At 42.1% G+C, this 19,573-nt stretch overlaps 3 protein-coding genes across 5 annotated transcripts; 1 reads left to right on the top strand and 2 right to left on the bottom strand.

Moving 5' to 3' along the window:
* Positions 1-285, bottom strand: RB195_006879 (uncharacterized protein; the record flags this gene model as incomplete). Its single annotated transcript, XM_064180214.1, has 1 exon — positions 1-285. The coding sequence occupies one exon, from the start codon at positions 283-285 to the stop codon at positions 1-3; it is 285 nt and encodes a 94-aa protein (XP_064037104.1).
* Positions 286-3,229: 2,944 nt separating this feature from the next.
* On the top strand, positions 3,230-12,692 carry RB195_006878 (uncharacterized protein; the record flags this gene model as incomplete). Of its 2 annotated transcripts, none has more annotated exons than XM_064180212.1 (9): positions 3,230-3,352; positions 4,240-4,368; positions 5,991-6,170; positions 6,262-6,404; positions 6,685-6,805; positions 8,424-8,537; positions 8,756-8,916; positions 12,325-12,466; positions 12,609-12,692. In XM_064180212.1, 9 exons carry the CDS (start codon positions 3,230-3,232, stop codon positions 12,690-12,692), a joined length of 1,197 nt encoding a protein of 398 aa, XP_064037102.1. The 2 variants fall into 2 exon arrangements, with proteins under 2 accessions (XP_064037102.1, XP_064037103.1); XM_064180213.1 differs by having other exon boundaries at positions 3,272-3,352.
* A 280-nt stretch (positions 12,693-12,972) lies between these two features.
* On the bottom strand, positions 12,973-18,320 carry RB195_006877 (uncharacterized protein; the record flags this gene model as incomplete). Of its 2 annotated transcripts, none has more annotated exons than XM_064180210.1 (9): positions 12,973-13,076; positions 16,300-16,491; positions 17,055-17,206; positions 17,260-17,345; positions 17,417-17,451; positions 17,543-17,626; positions 17,888-17,992; positions 18,048-18,132; positions 18,210-18,320. In XM_064180210.1, 9 exons carry the CDS (start codon positions 18,318-18,320, stop codon positions 12,973-12,975), a joined length of 954 nt encoding a protein of 317 aa, XP_064037100.1. The 2 variants fall into 2 exon arrangements, with proteins under 2 accessions (XP_064037100.1, XP_064037101.1); XM_064180211.1 differs by having other exon boundaries at positions 18,078-18,132.
* Between the last annotated feature and the right edge of the window lie 1,253 nt (positions 18,321-19,573).

Here is a 19,573-nt window from a genome sequence, read left to right as displayed (position 1 = left end):
TCACTGGACGTGCGGGCTCCAGCATCTCTTCCACTCGTTTCGTTCCCTCGCCATCGTCATCCAAGATGTTCTCAAGCTTCGTGAGTGACGAGGTTCTTGAGCGGTATCCAGCTGAGCTCTCAGCTGGTCCATCCGTGTAGCGAACACGTCGCCCCATCTCGTTGGCGGTCTCCCTCGAGGGCGTTTAGCATCTCTTGGGATCCACTCTAGCGTTCTTTTAGTCCATCTATCGTCGATTCTTCTCATGATGTGACCGGGTCCATCTATGTTTCGCTTTCGATACATATTCCGCTTACACGAGAAATTAGGGTTGAATAACTAAGATTTTAAAAATGTCCTAGGAGCAGAAAAAACCTCTTAAAGGTAATGGAAAGATACTTCGCCAAGACTCGTATGCACATATTGCTCCGGATAAAATGTACTGTTGAGGAGAGTCACTCAGCGGTGCCCTTATTTCTCGAAGTGAATAATTAAATCGGTCGGGGCCCCAAAACCTTAGGGTTAGTCTTGGAGAATCTATTGACATGTAAGCTAGAGGTCTAAGAGAAAAAATTAGTTGGATCGTCGAGAATTAAGGCGCCACTGAGGTCCTTCCGACAACTACTTTTTCCCATTTCTACACTAAAAAAGTGATGGAAAACTATAAAAAACAGAAATAAAAGTCCGAAAGTTTCGAGCATACTGTAGTTAGAGCTTAGTGCATGTCTTCAACGAAGACGCATCGGGTGGACTTATTACATCACATTTTACGCCGATTGCATAAGAAGTAGTAACCGTGATTTGCGCTGATTTTTGGAGAATTTTCCTGTGCCTTTTCAAAGTCGAGTGTTATCTACCCACCTAACTTTTTGTCCATCTCACAGGAAAAGTTCTATAGTACGGTCAGAAGGACATGTAGCATGGAGTAATTGCGCGGGCAGCTGCCCTCGGAGTTGAGCTGGCGGTTGGGATCGAGGTGGGACCATCGTGAACTGCAGCGATGAGTGATGCCAAGGGTCCTGCCTCCGTCCTAACCTCACCCACTCGAGCGCAGCAGCTTACGCAACTGCACCATTCTTCATGTCGTTTTGACCCAACTATAGTTATAGGAGTTTTTCTTGTGAAGCACAAGAGCTCTAGGAACTGAGTAGTTCAGAGAAAAACCTCAAAACTACCTAAGTGCCAGTACTACACGTGATTCCTTCTTGTTGCCCCGATATATTAATATTAACATAATATATTTCAACCTGGAAGTTAAATAAAAAACTCCCGGTAACCCGTATAGTAAACTGTCCTAGTGTCTAGACAAATCTCATATTCCGAAGTTGTGTGAGTACCGCCACATAAACAATTGCACGTCAACAACTAAAAACAACAACAACAATAACAACTAAAAGGTAGTTTTGGGAAAAAAGAAAAAAACCTTTTTTTCTCGGGCAGTTCTTATCAGAATTGAAAAGTGTACAGTTGAGTATGCGTCGAATTGATCCACGGTCTTGACCTATGGGTGTCTCCCTCGCCAGCCGGGCGATCCCTTAGTATCTCAATGTTTACTGTTGTGACCGCAAAAGGACATACATATTTCGAACTACCGCTTGCTTAGTTTGTGTAAAATGGACGAAAGAGCAGTGAACTGTTCTATTTCTACTGCAGAGGTTGCAATATTATTTGACCCTATGTGTCCTCAGTGGGATACGCATTTGAACATCCAGAAAAAGCATTCTCGCGGAACTTTTCAAAATTGTGGTCACTCCGTAACCAGAAGCTGAACCATACTTTATAAATATCTGGACTAAAACATGGATCAGGGCAGGTGTGACGCAGTCGGTTGAAGCTTCGCTGTAGCCACACGGTCGATGGTTCGAACAAACCAATGCCCCAGTGCAAACCAAGTCTTTCATTCCTCCGCGATACTATAAATTGGTACTGGACTGTCTGGGAGGATGAGAACACTGACTTGCTCATCGGCTGGCCCACGTAAGTCATTGTATAGGCCAACACACGTTCCAAACGTTCCTGAACGATTACGAATTCCAGTAAGACGCGTTGGCGCATCCCCAGTGGATTGATAAGCGAGTGACTTTAGTTTATTTTTAAACATGCATTTCGCAGGAAACGTTCAGTTGTATGGCACTGGGGGCCCAGAAACAGAAGTACGCTCGATATCCGCGAAAACTCTTTCGATGAAGTGATTTGGGCACCTGTACAAAATGAGGAATACAAAAAAAACCGTTTTGAACCCTGTTGGAAACGAAGTGGTGGCTTTTTTCTTCTGATTTCTCACGAAGTGGTGACTTCTTTTCTTCCGATTTCTCAAATTTCTGGAGAGATGGGTGGGCACACACAGACACACACACTGATTGTAAGGGCTTCTATGAATGGATGTGAAGTGTTTTGACAATTGATCGCTGGAAATATTCGTACCTCTTCACTTTCGTTGAGGAACCTTGAAAACAATAGCGAAATGCTTTCAGACAAAGACACTGACTAGTGCCAGCTCGCCGGATTTAGTCGGTAGAAATGTCAAAGGAAAACAGTTTCCTTCCCCAGACATTCAAACGCGTATCTAACGGGTAGCGCGTAACTGATAACGTAGACCATTTTGTGTTCATTTCGAATGTCATTCGAATGACCAGGGCCATTTGTCATTCGAGTGTCGCTCGTTCATGGTCACATATACCCGCAACATTGAGAGTACCCATTGGCATGCGTTACCAAAAAGGACATGATTTTCAAGTTCACGATCCTGGCGCAAGGAACACTAATTGCTGCGTACAAGGCCGTCGTCGCCAAAAGCGGACCGTAGTAAGGGTCACTCCTCCCAGTCCCAGAGGACTTCTCCCTATCATGTCATAAGTTTTTGTTCAACGCATGGCAACAATTCTGTTATCTGAATAGCTGGGTTCAGATAGCGTTACGTTAATTCTTGCAACTCTGATCTACGATTTCGGCTGCAGAACTGATTTGGTGCTTACGAAAATGATAGAAAACCTTGTTTTATAGATTAAAACAGATTTCACGTTCTCAATCCCTTAAGTATGGGAAACTAGCCGGAAAATTAACCTCAAAAAGTATCAGTTTCGTCAGTTTCATGTCAGTTCGAATCATTTTGTTGAGAAATATAGTTAACTTGTACTTTTAACTACTTTTACTACTTACTTTAGTGTTTTTTATTACTTCTGGAGTTTTCTTTCAGATCCTTGAGCCTGAGGAGAAGAGGAGATAACATCGTCAAGGTCCTCTGAAAACCATGTTCCCTAGACCACCACCAAGAAATATTTCGAAGTCCACCATGCTCATAATTGGTGGCGGCCTTCTTGGATGTGGTGCCGTTGAAATGCTTTTCAGTTCAGAAACATTCCAAGCAAAAGCAGTAAGTGTTTCAAAACTTTTGCTGAGTATAGATTATAAAATTAAATCTACAGAGAGGTTATGCCATTTCAAGGCCTGTCAAAATTTGGCTAATAAGAGTCTGCTGTTTTTTTTATATTTTTCCCAGTGAAGAATATTTCGCGGTTCTTTCAGTCAAATAACTGGTTTATTTCGTTTTTACAATGTTTTTTTTTGAAGTTTCACGCCCAACACGTGGAAAGTTGCATTTTAAACTGTTCTTAAAATAAAAAAAAATGGGTGGCATTTTGCAAAAACTGCATGCATTCGTCACATTACCCATCTAACTTAACATATCACACTTTGGCTTTCGTTTGTTCACATCGTTACAACAATTCTTATACTTTCTTCTGAGTGGGAAAAAAATTCAAAATTGAGTAGAGTTCAAATTGGAATTTCAATTCTTCAAATCAAAAACCATTCTCATACTGAGATTCGGCACTGGAAAATGCCTCCAACGGATGACAGAACGTCACTGATAATGAGAGTGATTACGTCGTTGACCGAGAATCAAAACAAACCCCTGAAAGAATAAAGTGCTCGGCATTGATCAATTCCTCTTCGATGTTCTCACGCTTTCAGTTCAATTCGTAAAGGTTTGTGAAAGTACATGGGACCTAGATAATGGATTGCGATATCAGATCAATAGCCCTATCGTCTAAGATAATTTTGTTAGCAATTTCTTGGTCTAGAAATAGTGAAAGGTCTTTCAAACCATCGACTGCGCATAAATTGGGGGAACCTTCTGCCAAATCACTGCACTCGTCCCGAAAATAAGCATACATATTTTGAAAAAAAAAGTTATCCAGCTTTAATTTGACGAGAAAACGGAATTACTTCCTGTTACTCCTAATATGTACATAATTGTAGCTTATCCCGCTAATTAACAATTACTTGGATGCGGAATCTTCTCACGATCTCGCCATTCGAATGGCATCCTGGGGCCTATTTCCACGTTTTGGCACAAGTCGGAAAGAATATCCTGAGCTGAACTGTGAGGTAATAGTTGAATTTTCCGCTATCGTAAGATTGTTCTTCACTTTGCAGCCGTCACCTGTGAATTCTGTTAAATCACTGACTTGTGTTCTTTGTGTGCGTGTTTTTTTAAAACAATCTTCTTAGTAAAAATAATATCAAGTACACTCATGACCATCAGAAAATCGTAAGAACGTAAGAAAAACCGTGATGGTGCAACTTTAAAAAGTCTTTAAAGTCTCTGTGCTCAGTCTTTAAAAAAATCAGTTTACTAGCTATGGTCGGGTTAAAACGATGTAAAGCTTCCTTGAAGCAGTTCCCTAAAGGCAGCGCATCATGATTTTGACGTGGTGGGGAACTCACAGTGTAAGCGTAGTGTTCGGGTAGTAGATTGCGCAACACTGGATGGTTTTGCTCATCTTTCTCTAATCGTCGTAAAAAAACGGCGCGGAAGAAGCCGTTTTTTTAAAGACGATCTCAGTGATAACGCCCCATCCTCGTGCACGCGCCGCATCCACATGCGGGCGGTCGAAGATCAATTATGCCTTCTCGCAAGCCTATTCAGGTGGAACCAAAAATTAGGCTGCTAAAGGGACCGAAGCGGGTACAAGTTTTTCCGTTCTAACGCCCCTCATAAGAGCTAAAGTGGTTCCAGTGGCGTTTTTTTAAGGACCAGCTGGAAAAATGAGCGGAACCGCGCTAGGTTCCGGAATCTTCTACCCAAACTCTAGACTTTCGCTGTGGGTTCCGCACCACGTCAAAATCTTTACACCCTCTCTTTAAGTAACTACAACAGGCTTGAACAAAAAATCGAAGAACAGCGAGCAGATGATACAGGTGCATAGAGAGAAATAATCTGTCTCAGTAGTATTTATTATGAAGTAATGTTGATACTTGAGCTGGTCATTCATTTTCCTTGCAATCTCATTACGCGCAAGTAGTTCACCGTGATATTAGTGCAGGATTAATAATAATTAAGAATAATTAGTGTTAGCGGAGCGATTTTATCACGCGGAGGTCCGCTAATGTCACGGCAACGTGGCTATCTAGGTAAGTGCAGCAATTTGGACTCTTTTGGTTTCGATTTTGGATGTAGCATCCTAGGGAATGATGACTTGTTCTGGATGAGGCATTTGAGAGGATATATCACAAATGATCTGACTTTCCAGGCTCTAAGGAAGGCGACGACGCCGAAACTTTAGCCGTAATAAAGTCTGTTAACAATCTTGGCTGTTGCTAAATTGACTATCGACAAGTTGCAATCTCTACGCCAAGATTCAAGTAAAGTCGAACTTTCGCGCTTTAAGGATAATTTTAGTTTGATTCGATGATGGATTCTCTCTAGTAAGAAATAAAGTTCCGGACATATTTCCATGTATCAGAGCGAAAATACCAAAAATTCACTACAAATTCAGAAATCAGATGGTTCAAAAGCTCCACGCTGATCAGTTTACTCGGCAACTCTTTACACCTGTACGAATAGTTAAATCCTCTTCACCAGGTTTCCGCTGGGTGTTTCAAACTATGAAGCGTGTTAAGTACAGCTCGATCTCTATCTACTACAGGAAAAACCGTATTATTAAGGATTTTTCTGCTTTTATTTGTGGAGACTTGCAGAAGCAGTAGCTGACCTCCTTTCTTTTCAGTTTCTTGGAAAACCGATTAGAAATCCAATTGGCTTGGCCGCTGGTTTCGACAAAAACGGCGAAGCGATTCGCTCGTTGGCTGAGATGTCAGGCTTTGGAATAATCGAAATAGGCTCCATCACTCCTATTCCGCAAAAAGGTAACCATCGACCTCGAGTGTTTCGTCTCAAAGAAGATGAGGTAAAGTTTCAGAAGAATTCGTCTGCTTCAATCTGCTTTAAACCCGTAATAATTTTTGCTTACGTCGACGTTTTGTAATAGTTATATTTAGGGAATAATTAGTCGCAGTGGTTTCAACAACGATGGTGTTGGAAAAGTGCAGCAACGGGTAAAAGAGGCTCGAAGCGATTGGATGGACGACTTTGCCATGTTCGGCGTCAATTTGGGCAATAACATGCTCACAGACGACGCAAAGTTGGTTTAAGTTTCATACCTTCAGAAATGTAGTCCGCGCCAACCGCGTTCAACCGGACTGACGCGACGCATACGCCCGGCGTAACGCGTTCGGTCGCCAGACAGTGGTGCTTTGGCTCTCCGATGGCGCAGTTTCACTGCAGTGACAGGCTCCTCGGATATCTGCGCGTTGCACTGCGCTGGCGTTTGTTGATGATTGTAATTGACTCCGAGTGACATGCTCATTTCAACGTTTTTCCAAGATTAAAAGGAAATTTCATAGAATTTAACACATTTTCAGGATAGACTACGAGATCGGTGTCAACTACTTTGCTACCTATAGTGATTACATCGTTCTCAACATTTCTACACCAAACAGTCTGAACTTACGCTCTCTACTGAAGAAATGTGAGTTACACAAGGTGCGTGATTCCGGAGTTCTTGAACACGACGAAAATCTGCTGCTCAGTGATATTATTAGGTTGTTTCCAAAAGTCCCATTTCAAACGTTATCAAACAATTGTGACTTTATTGTTCACCAGCTTGAACGTCCATCTAAAGCCGGACTTCAGGCTTATTTTGGTGCTCGCTTCACTCGCCTTCGCCGATCAATAAGAAATAACAGAAATAACAGTAGCGACTACATATTTTTGGAAAACCATAATTGCTTCTTTCTATCAATGCTTTATTCAATTTTTTTTACCCGAAAATTTAAGCATAGATGAAAGATTTTATGGTTTTTCCCTAAACGCTCAGTTCTATATTTGGAGAGCAATCCAGCTTAATTTTACATCTATGTTTCTCTCAAATCTTCACGATTTAGAATCATTATTTGAATTATGAGTCTCCTCCATTTTCAACTATTAGCAAAGAATGATGTGCTAATATGGAATAACGTGAATATCACTATCGTAGTGATAAAAATAACGTCCTACGTCAGATCGCGTAAACTGTTGGCTACTATGTAGTGTATTTAAGCAGCCGTGTGTTTCCTCTTTTTGATGGATGTTAGCAGCATCAACAGACATGCTGGGAAATAGATATGCGAAGGGACCATAGAAACCCATACAACCGCTTTGGGGCTCCCGCTCACCAATCCGATGCGGTGAAAACCGTCTCTCCCCACTCTATAATTTTCTTGCCCCGGGGCACGAATTTGACGCCGTATTACCCGTCTCAATTTTACCGCGTTGAGGTTCCAGCGCACCAAACCGACGCCATGGTATCCGTCTCCCTCTCGTTTTGGAATCTCTTGACTGAGATAAACGTACAGAGATGCAGACACGTGACAGAATACGCACGTTATTATACAGCATGAAAGCTAGCAAATTTGGAAGTATACATCAACATAAGCGTTTATTTACCCTCACTAACATATGAGAGAAACTGACTTGCCTGATCAAAGACAACATTCATAACTCGATAGTTTGGGACAATGGTGAAAAGGTAGAGTGCTTGCCTATCGGGTGCGTTATTATATAGCATGATAGATGTCAATCAGCAGAATAATGATCATCATGTATACGTGTACACAAGCTTCATCAGACTATCAATTCCACAAATCCAAAGCTCGAGTGCGAAGGCAGGTGCTAGTCAAAGAACTCACTTTTCAGCTCTTTCTAATCGTCGAATTTTTCCTCTCGTAGATGCAGCCGGAAAAAAATGATAGTCAGGAAGGAAACTGAATTTCTCTTGAACGCAGCACAGATATGAGCGATTGCATCGACGGTATTGTAGCCTTGCAGTGTTTCGTACTACCCGACAGTTTGAATTTGACTTTGATTTACTTGAGTCATGCTCGGTTAAAGATGAAATCCACTTGCTTACGTACCTTTCTGGTGGAAGACTCTAGTACATTTTACCATATTCCATTGCAAAAAAAAGATCCCAAATTAAGGTCTATAAAGTTCTGGATCGAAAAATAAATTTGATTTCGAATTTTGAAAGACTTTCGGACCAACCTAGTAATTTGATTTGGGATTTAATTAATTGAGGCTAATTTTAATAGTATACTTGAGTTTGAGACTTTAAAAGTTTAAGTTGCTGATGTACGTAAAACGTACAATAGACGTAATGGCGCTGGAATCTCGTCCAAAAGTTCTTCTGAAGATTCCGCCAGATCTAACGGAAGAGGAGAAGAAAAACATTGCGAAGGTACAAAATGTCATCTTTCCACAAATATTTTAGAATTTAATTTTGAAGCTAACATTAATATCAGAATTCTTTCATTGAAGATATCAGCTGTTTAAAAAGTGGATGCTGATAATTATGCAGATAGATCAATTATAGTTTAATATCATTTAACTAATCAATTTTAACGAAATCTATTTCATTAAATTGGTTGTAACTCAGTTATTAAATTAACTATGCAGATAATTCTGGATTCGAAGTATGGCATCGATGCCTTGGTTGTCTCCAGTGCAACTACAAATCGACCAAATACTCTCAAAAGTGAAAATAAAGCAGAAGCCGGTGAACTCAGTGGCGCTCCATTACGCCACATCAGTACAGAATGTGTTCGTGAAATGTACAGGTGAGAAATTTATTTAAGGTTAGCAAAAAATTACCAATGTCAATGTCTTCCTCTCGAAAAATAGTCTTTTTTTTTTGAATATTCAGTGTTCTGAATGGAGTTCCAAAGGATAGCCGAAATTTCTGAAAATCACCATAAAATGTTTTAGGTCCGTATGCATAACGCCATAAGTCAGTGTTTTATCCCGACTGTCAATCTTACCGGAGGGAAAGCTACAAGTGACATTGACGAAAATCACCATAGTTCTGTAATAATTGAGTAATCTTCGCGAACTGCTATGTGTTAAAGAAAAGATTTCCAGCACAGAACTGCTGTGTCGGAGATTGACATCCTCACTTCAGTCGTAGGATTCCTGGCTGTAAATGGCCATGACCAACGCGAAGTACAACTCGGATAAACCGTTTCTATAGTTCTACCCCGAAAAATATATATCTGTATCTAGCACCCGAACTCGTCTCGTCCTATTGCGAGCTTCTGCAGCACGGAATGCCACCGTCCACTGCTGCGCGACAAATTAAAGGCATCAAATCGTCTTGCTGTGTTTTATAGTTGGGTCAAAACGAAGCTGGGCGGCGGAGCGCATCGGTTAGAACCGTGTAAGGATCCTCGCTACCCCACCAATCACTGCAGTTCGCCATAGTCCCACCTATATTCCAACCGCTATCCCCACCGCACCGCTTAGACTGCAGCCGCTTGCGCAACTATCTGTGTTTCATGTCGTCTTGACCCGACTATACATCTCGCACTGTGTCGCTAGAATTTTGCGGACGAACCGTCTGCATACACAAGAACAACTATGCATTCAATTTGCGGGCTCGGATCTCACCCTTGGGAAACGCTGACAATAATTATATGTATTTTATCTCCTTTCATTCATCACAATAAATTTATGAAGAAATAGTTCAAACCTGCTATCCTGTGAGTGGTTTTGGTTGGGGGAGGGAGGGAAGAGGTCAAAACTATATGAAGCACAGTGCAGTCACGTGAGTGTCTGCGCAAGAAGAGGTGCGGTGGAGCGAAGCGGTTAGGATCGAGGGTGAGCCCCTGCTGGCACCACTCAATCGCTGCAGTTCACGGTGGTCCCACCTCGATCCCAACCGCTAGCCGCACCGCTTGGAGCGCGGTTGCTTACGCAACTGCACGAAGGTTCATGTCGTTTTAACCCAACTATACGTGTGAAGCGGTGCTCACACATTGTGGATTTTTACAACTTTTGACACATAAGTACGACTACATGGCCTTGTGCAAATCCTTTCCTATCAGTGTTGTCTTTCGTTTTATGATTTTGGTTGGTATAACTTGGATTTCTGCCCCACTTCTCACGAATGATTTTAAGAGTAAACTCGATATTTTTTAATGACTGTGATTATAAAAAACGTTATTCATGCCCAGTTGCTCGAAGAAACGGAAATTAAAACCCCAGAGGCTGCTCACAACCAAACAAACAATAGAACTAAGAATTCTTGCTAATGCAATGTAATCCTATCTGTTAGTATTGTGCGAAGAAAAAGTAAAAAAACATTCGAAGAGAAGGAAAGGGAGTTCCGAAGAGCTTCTTATGTTCCCTGAAGGCGAGCCAGTGGCGGCTCCACCGAGGACATTACGCGTCACCCCAATACAGCATGTTGAGCGTAATCCTTCTTCATTGAATTTACAAAACTTTGTTTTTGCAAATATTTTATTACTACTATGAATTTGTTTCTCTCAGAAGTTCTTCCACCTTTACTCAGTGAGGCTGCCTGGAGTGACAATTATGAACGCACTATTCACTGTTATTCTTAGCTAAAGGATTTGGGTCGGGATACGGTTCAAAGGATAAAAGATAAAGTTTCTGGCGTTAATCAATCCGCTTAAGATGCGCCCCCACGTTCACTTCAATTCAGAATCGTTTGAGGTTTACGAACGTGTAACTGGCCTACACAATGAATTGCGGTGGCTAGTCGATGTGTCAAGTCAGTGTTTTATCCTCCCAGACAAGTCTGGTACCAATTTATCGACCCCGGAGGGATGAAAGGCTTGGTGAGCACTAGGGCGGATTCGAACCTCCGATCGTGCAGGAAGCGGAACCTCTAACCGCTACACTACACCCGCTCTATGAAATTTATGAAAATATGAAAACTTTATGGAATCTTTAATATGTTGTTTATTAGCAGCAATCGAGAACTGCTGCCTGAACGTTGGAGAAGAGGGTGGGGGGAGGGAGGGGTCGTATTCGAGAGGGTCGTCCCATCACCGCGCTTGACCCTGGATGTTAGATACATTTGGAATGCTCCCGGAAAAGTAGAAAAATAGAGTTTTCGGTTGATCTGGTTACTTATACGAAGCCTCTAGAAAGCTACTGTACATTTCTTCATAGTATAACACAACGACATATCGCAAACAGTTAATTTCCTTCAGTGACCGATGGGACCTTCGAAACTACCGTCCATGAATCTGGATGAATCGCAACCCCAGGAACAAGCTGGGTCCCGTCAGAGTTTCAGTTGCATGGACTACATCTGTCGACTGAGAAAGACTTCGGCAGCGAAACGAATTTAATACTATCAGTGCTGGGCGATCAAGACATATGGACGCGTCGTATGTGAAAACATTAGGCAACTGCAACGATCAGTGCACCACTACCATGCATTTCTTCCTTCCACCGCCTCCTCACCATACCCATTCGGAAGAAAGCACGACAGGTACTATATCGCCAAGCTGTTTGCGGTGTATTGGAATGGATGATGAGAAGAAGGAAAAAGAAGAAAAGAAAAGGTTTGAGAGGAATTTGCCAACACGTGTGCCCTTTCCTTGGTGCATTGATCGTTGCAGTTGGCAAATCATGTTGGCAAATTCCTCTCAAACCTTCGCTTCACCTGCGAGATCGTTCTCTTTTCAACAGCTACCAGTGAAACTGAGACGGTACTCAAAGAATTAAACGAAGAAGGGAGGAGGAGAGAACTGCGAATAACCAGAAAGAAGAGGAAGAATTGGGAAGATGATGAGAGCCAAATTCGCAACCGTGAGGGAGGCTACGGGCAGACTGACAGCTCTCCCGACGCTCTCTCACGCAGCGGAGACGTAAGCAGACATCCCTGCCATATTTAAAAAGCTATTTGCTACTCACAAAGCTCTTGAGAGATATCTACTGGAGCTTAACCGACGCAAATACAGCGTACCTAGTATTCGCGGCTCCGAAATAAGAGAAATGTTCTGTCTTCACGACTCAGCAGAATATATATGTAAGGATGTAATGAAAATTAATAATAGATGTACCAAAGGAGCGTTACCGTGGATCCCTTGAGGTTGATCTACAACATGCTGTTCCACAAGTGAGGTAGGGCCTGTCACTATTACCGCTTTCATATGATGAAAATTTTCTTTATTGGGACATTGCAGAGTGACTTGAAGTTGTTATTGTTCTTTAAGGTTGACTGAAGGTCGAGTTCCAATCGTGGGATGTGGTGGTGTCCTGAGCGGTGCTGATGCGTACGAGAAAATCCGAGCAGGAGCCTCGGTAGTTCAACTCTACTCAGCAATTGCTTTCTATGGATTCCCAGTAGTTGGAAAGGTTCATGCTCTTTTTGAATTAGAAATTAATTGATCCTTTTTATTGAAATTCGTAAGAGAACGATAATTCTGCATATATGCCTAATTTTTAAAGCTACTTTGTTTAAAGTCTTCTACCATGATTAAAGTTAGCGATTCTTCAGATGAAGCGGGAATTGGTAGAGCTGCTCTTGAGGGACGGGTACACGAATGTAAGTCAAGCTGTCGGCGCAGACCAACGGGTGTGAAGCTCAATAATCTCTTCTCGTTGTTCAAGAAATCCACCTTGTGATTTAATCATATTATGATCCATCGAAATGTACAAAATACTGTGCTATTGTTAATGATATAAAACATATCAATGCTGGAAAATTTGTATTATAGTGGTATAAAATCACTAGAGGTGGCTATATCCAACACCATGGCATTGGCACGATTGCTGACGCCGCGATATGATAACAGGAATGAAGGGATACAAATACTATCAGATAGATCCCAATGTGCTAAGAATCTGACAAAGAATTCGTGTCATAATGGTTCTCCTTGGAAGACCATTTCTGGTTGTAGGAGATGAATACGTGACTCTATCAGTCGCAATTCGCATGCCTTCCTCGAATTGGTGTCAACTTGTGCTGAAAGATCTACTTGAATGTACGAAGAATGATCAATGAAGAATGAACAATCAATTGGTATATGTTAGTCTAATGGGATGCAAAGTCAAGCTATTTTTTTGATTACGTCCTTATATTGACCGTTTACTGCTTCAACAATTGAGTAATAGTAATAATCATTGTTCTTGGTTTGAAGAAAAATGAGTTTTTTTTTCTCTTCTTCACAAAGTCCTTTGAAGAAAATTTTAATGCACTTCGTGTTCCATGCGAAAGGAACAACTACGATATCAAGATAACACCTCCCCTTCCCCCCATGTTGTTCTTCCCATAAGTTCAATAGTTCCTCAATGTTCTTTAAAGACTTTTTTCATGTTTCCAGGTCCTTTTTGTTCTTTTCAAAGTTTTCAGGCCTCATCCGAAGCCTTCCATCTACAGCACAAGTCTAACTTGCATGAGGAGGACCTTGTCATTTCGATTAGATACAGAAAACAGATATCGAAAGTCCTTGGCCTACACCTGACACTCCGCTTCAACCTTCTCAAAAAAAAAAGAAATCGACAATTTTGGAAAATCAGAATACCACTATGTTGTGCGGTGTGGAATTATCTATCGAATGATTCCGAGCAATTTAAAAATACGTTTAAAATATTGGAAATACGTGTATGTGCATTTTTTGTCCTGGGAAAAATACTAACGACTTATTCCTGGACTTAGTAATCTCAGTTTCGAGAAAGTCAAAGGCAAATGACCAGAACAACTATCGTAGTTTTAACTGATTTCCTTGAGCTGTAGCCAAGATTGGTATCGATCTTTATTAAACAGCGGCTAACGTTTCGGCGATATCGCCTTCGTCAGAGCCTGGAAAACTCAAAGCCATTAGTGACCTATCCCCTCAAGCGCCTCATCACCCTACAGAAAGCACCCAAACGGTAAGCAAACTCAAACAGCAACACATGAGCTAGTACTTACCTCATTAGCTAGACTTGTTAACTCAGCAGACCACCACGTACCACAACTACGAGTCACAAGGGTTTTATATAGGACGTCACGGCCCGCCCCGTAGATCAAAACCCGCATAGGTCTTGATACGGGGATAACTCGTTTGTGATCGCAATGCACTCATCCTTCTTGTTCATTTTTGGACTTTTGGCGGTTACCCAAAAGGCCTCTAGCGTTCTGCGTGCTGTGATTTCGGACTCGTAGGATAATATACGAACTTCTACCTCTACTTCGGAGTTTGGATGACATATTCTACGGTGTGCTCCAAGTGGGGTGAAGGTTTTTGATTTTGCGAGTCCATCTAGATGCTCCTTGACCCTAATACACAATGGGCGTCCCGTTTCCCCTATATAATCGTCACCGCACAACCTGCACGTGATACGATACACCACTCCCGATATCATGCAATCACCCTCTCTGCCATACGGGCAAACCACGCAGCTGGGAGTTGTGCAGAGTCGATCGTACACACGGTTACGTACCAGCTGTCCCTTGAGGTTTGCTGGAGGTATTTCCACAACCCTCACGTCATTCTTTAGACCCGCTTTTCGTAGACAGCCCCGTACTGCTCTGCTCATATCATCGGATATATAAGGTAAACAGAAAGGGATCTTCTCTGGGCCATCCACTACGTTGGGTCTTCGAGAGGGATACCGTGCTTGTCGGGTAGCACCATCTCCAGCTGGGTACCCATTGGACATTGCTACTTTATGGGCCACATTTATAGACCATGCTTTTTCCTGGCTACTAGACTCTTTCCGCCGTCCCAGCACAATGTTAAACCGTATAAAGATTTTTACATTTTCAGAGGCTGCAAAGATAGTAGCCAGGAAAAAGCATGGTCTATAAATGTGGCCCATAAAGTAGCAATGTCCAATGGGTACCCAGCTGGAGATGGTGCTACCCGACAAACACGGTATCCCTCTCGAAGACCCAACGTAGTGGATGGCCCAGAGAAGATCCCTTTCTGTTTACCTTATATATCCGATGATATGAGCAGAGCAGTACGGGGCTGTCTACGAAAAGCGGGTCTAAAGAATGACGTGAGGGTTGTGGAAATACCTCCAGCAAACCTCAAGGGACAGCTGGTACGTAACCGTGTGTACGATCGACTCTGCACAACTCCCAGCTGCGTGGTTTGCCCATATGGCAGAGAGGGTGATTGCATGATATTGGGAGTGGTGTATCGTATCACGTGCAGGTTGTGCGGTGACGATTATATAGGGGAAACGGGACGCCCATTGTGTATTAAGGTCAAGGAGCATCTAGATGGACTCGCAAAATCAAAAACCTTCACCTCACTTGGAGCACACCGTAGAATATGTCATCCAAACTCCGAAGTAGAGGTAGAATTTCGTATATTATCCTACGAGTCCGAAATCACAGCACGCAGAACGCTAGAGGCCTTTTGGATAACCGCCAAAAGTCCAAAAATGAACAAGAAGGATGAGTGCATTGCGATCACAAACGAGTTATCCCCGTATCAAGACCTATGCGGGTTTTGATCTATGGGGCGGGCCGTGACGTCCCTATATAAAACCCTTGTGACTCGTAGTTGTGGTACGTGGTGGTCTGCTGAGTTAACAAGTCTAGCTAATGAGGTAAGTACTAGCTCATGTGTTGCTGTTTGAGTTTGCTTACCGTTTGGGTGCTTTCTGTAGGGTGATGAGGCGCTTGAGGGGATAGGTCACTAATGGCTTTGAGTTTTCCAGGCTCTGACGAAGGCGATATCGCCGAAACGTTGGCCGCTGTTTAATAAAGATAGATACCAATCTTGGCTACAGCTCAAGGAAATCAGTTAAAACTACGTTTCAACATGCCGAGATTCAAAGACAGTCGAACATGGGCAATAACTATCGTAGTGTTTTTGATCTTACGACATCACAATTCAAAACCCATCGTCTCAACCAATTTGTGTAATTGTGCTCAAAGCAACTGATTACAGTCGGGTGAAAACACTTGATCTCTATGCTGCGCTGCGTTGTCGGGTGTCTGCGGCGTTCCCACTGCGGGACGTTTGCTTAACGTCGGAGCGCTACATGGCTACAGCGTCAAATCAGCGCCTGCAGAAGGCGCCGCGGGAACACCTACCTGCGCAACGCAGCCCGTAGGTGTGCTGTTTCCATTCGACTATAGATAAGTAGCACTGCGAACGTATCCAACAAGAAAAAGCAGAAGGATAATTTTCATGTCAAACTATACACATCAACTGAATAGATAGTAGATGTATTTTAACTGCGCTTACCTTGTGCATACCTACTGGTTTTCCGCAAGAGTCCTTGCATCGATCCCAGCACATGCCCAACTGCTTCGCACACGTCATTCTCACAGTTGGTTAACCACACTATGAGCAAAGCGGCGAAGACGTCTCCTGTGCCAACAAATTGTCCCCGTAAACGTGGAAAGTGGAATCGGAACCGTCGGCAACCATTGGCATCTGAATCGTAATTCTTATGGCCAATAAAAAAAAATCAAAGGTGGAAGGAAAAATAAGGTTTACCTAACTTTGCTACACTTTGCGTACATACAATTCGTTTATTTAACCTATGCTTCATACAAAACCACTAAAACGATCGCACTGAAAAGATCGAATGGGTATGGAAGGAGCGAACTATTGGTTGGCGCGAAAGCTTTGTCGTTTCCAAACTACAAATTTCAAAGCATCGTAACTAAGGCATCGTAACATCGTATTCTATAATCTAAAGAAGAAAAAAAGCCGATTTGGACGAATTTTGATGCAGTCACTTCACAGATCTTATGTTCTACTTCATTATCAGCTGGACATCGGCTCAAAAGTTCCGATCTACCGGATTTATAGAGTCGTTTGCAAGTTCTTACGGGAATTTTTCTGCGAAACTTTGCAATTCTCAAGAATTAATATGTGTCCGCCCGTCTGAGTTTGTAATCTGCGAATGAATCAGGACGAAATGCAATGGTGTAAAAATATCCTTTGTTTAAGTATGGGGAAGCGACTCTGTAAAAAGCATAAAGAACTAGTACCTTTCGTGCTAGCAAAGCAGCAGAGTGTATCTGGTCCTTGACTTCCTTCCACACCACTTGTGACTACAACAGTCTCAACACCAAGGTTGTGAATTATATCCATGCCTCGAACGCAATCCTCTTCGCTCGTTATTTTGAATCCTACTAATTCGCTGGAATGCAATTAGGGTTTCACACGCAAGTTGTACCCAAAGCTCAATCCCACCTTAATTCAAATGCATTCGGTGTTAATACATTGGCTAATGGAACAATGACATCTCTATAGACAGGAAGCAGTTCCTTTGGCACATACTTAAAATAAGAAAGTTGTATCAATCAGTAAACTAATAAAAAAAAGGAACTGCCAGGAAAAAAAGACTCACATATCGGTCATCATCGCCCATAACTGGGTCGCAAACTGGAAAAGAAAAGTAGTAGCGATTTATACAAGATTTTGAGAAAACGTGGTATCTGCTAGTGATGGTAGCAGTGAAATGCTCAAAACTCACCAAAGAGGACATTTGGATCCTTCTCTTTCAAATCTTTCACAATGTCAGCAATCTTCTTTAGAAACGTTACGTTCCCGCAATAACCTGCAATAAAACAAAGTGAACTTGCAGAAATAAACCTAGAGATTTTAGTTGGACATATATTAATTTTTTTGGAAATCGTGAAGACAACACGACTAACACTAACAAAGAAATGATACGCAGAAAGTCTTAGTTAGGATGTAGAACGTAATCTAATGAATCATTACTTAAAGCAATGCAGCAACTTTTACGACAAATGCAAATGAGTAGAAAAAAAAAGAAAGGAAAGAGATATAAGACTGGTCACGCATGAACGATATGAACCTGTGAGAATGTGTGTGTACTCATTGAGTTCATTGAGCTTGAGTCCTTCATATAATTCGCTGAGCTCCACTTCCGTAAGCTTTTGCCCTTTAACATGTTTGTATCCTGAAAACAACTAAATTAAAGGAAAATCTAGCTTAAAAATACATTGGTAAATCACTTTTCGGTAGATTCAAGAACTCTACGTTACCCGCATGGTTACTGAACTGCACGCTGTTGACAGGATCAACTTCAAAACCGTTCAGCTGGAAGTTCGAATGTTCAGCAGTGTTATATTCCCGAAAACTAAGGTTAATCAAAAATCAAAGAACAAAATGCATACTTGCAAAGGGAAAACAGAAGCCTTGTTGCCTGCATAGCCATGAACGACATGACTTTGAATAGATAAAATCCTCTTCTCTCGTTCTCTGGAAAGAGCGTCGACCAAACTCATCTGCTGAAGTAAGCATGTTACAGTATTACACCTCGCGAACAATACGCGAGCAGGAATGGCGTTTCATAAACCATAACATCAGAAGTGGCAAGCAAGGTGAAAGCAAAAGTGTTATGGTGGTTCATCATCACGAGAACTACTACCTAGCTCAAGAGTCCACTAGTGATAGAAGCGTGGATGTGAAATTTAAAAAAAAAACTAACTCCATTCATCTACACCAAAAAATCGTGCAGCTCAATCTGCTGCGGCGCAGACAGTGTCAAGCAACATCCGATTAGGGTTTGTATTAATTATTAAATTAATAAGTATTAAGCCTTTGTATTCCACCTCTGTGGGCGATAGTAACCAATAATAACGAACGTAATCTCATCCTCATAGAAATTAACCGTACGCGGATTAAAATGAAGTTAACATGCCAATGTACGACAAAAGATGAGAAAAGCAGTGTTAGAAGTAACGATGAACAGAAGTACAAATAGACCACAGTAGGAAATGGGAAGTTCAAAAAAATAAAGGAACTTGTGAACTGGCTGAAAAACTGAAATCTGACCACTGATTATTTGCACCTTCTCGATCTCACTTACTTCAAATTGAAAACGAACGAAAGCGAAGCTACAAATCGTAAACAAAGAGAAGAAACAGTAGAAATTGAAGTTTTCAAGAGAAATGATATAGAAGTGACTTTAACAGACTTAGAAAAGTCTTTTATAACTCACAATTCCACAGCATTTCATTACACTCATTCTCAGCTATTTTTGCTGACGGGCTAAATGAAGAAGGAACAGAGAAGTTGTTGAAATTAGTGGCAAAGACAGCAGCGGTTGTACGAAGTCCGCATTTTAAAAGAGGATGAATTAGGAGCGGTGCGAATTCGTTTAGGTATAGTGTCGGAACCTTAGATGCGAGGCGAAGCTGGTGCTCTGACCCCCTTCAATTTTCGACGGTTGGGGAAGTGACCTCCTTCAATATAGTCCGCCACAGGTGCTATAGTGTCAAGCCGGACCCTCCTCAGGTGAAAGGAGTTTAGCTCATGGGGTGCAGCTCAAGTGAGGGGGTCCTAATGACAGCCTTCCGAAAGTGAAGGGGTAATTTCGCCAACCGTTTAAAAGTGAAGGAGATCCTTTCCCCAACCGTTCAAAAGTGAAGTGGGTCAGAACGCCGGCTCCGACTATCGCAACTATGCTATGAGCCAAACCCCGTTCACCTGAAAAGGGCCCGGCTCCTCCCTATCGCACCTGTGGTCGGAACTTAAC

This window comes from Necator americanus, chromosome I, assembly GCF_031761385.1.
Source record: "Necator americanus strain Aroian chromosome I, whole genome shotgun sequence".
NCBI lineage: Eukaryota > Metazoa > Nematoda > Chromadorea > Rhabditida > Ancylostomatidae > Necator > Necator americanus.
Note: the sequence above shows the minus strand (reverse complement) of the source record. Positions and strands in the feature narration are given on the sequence as shown.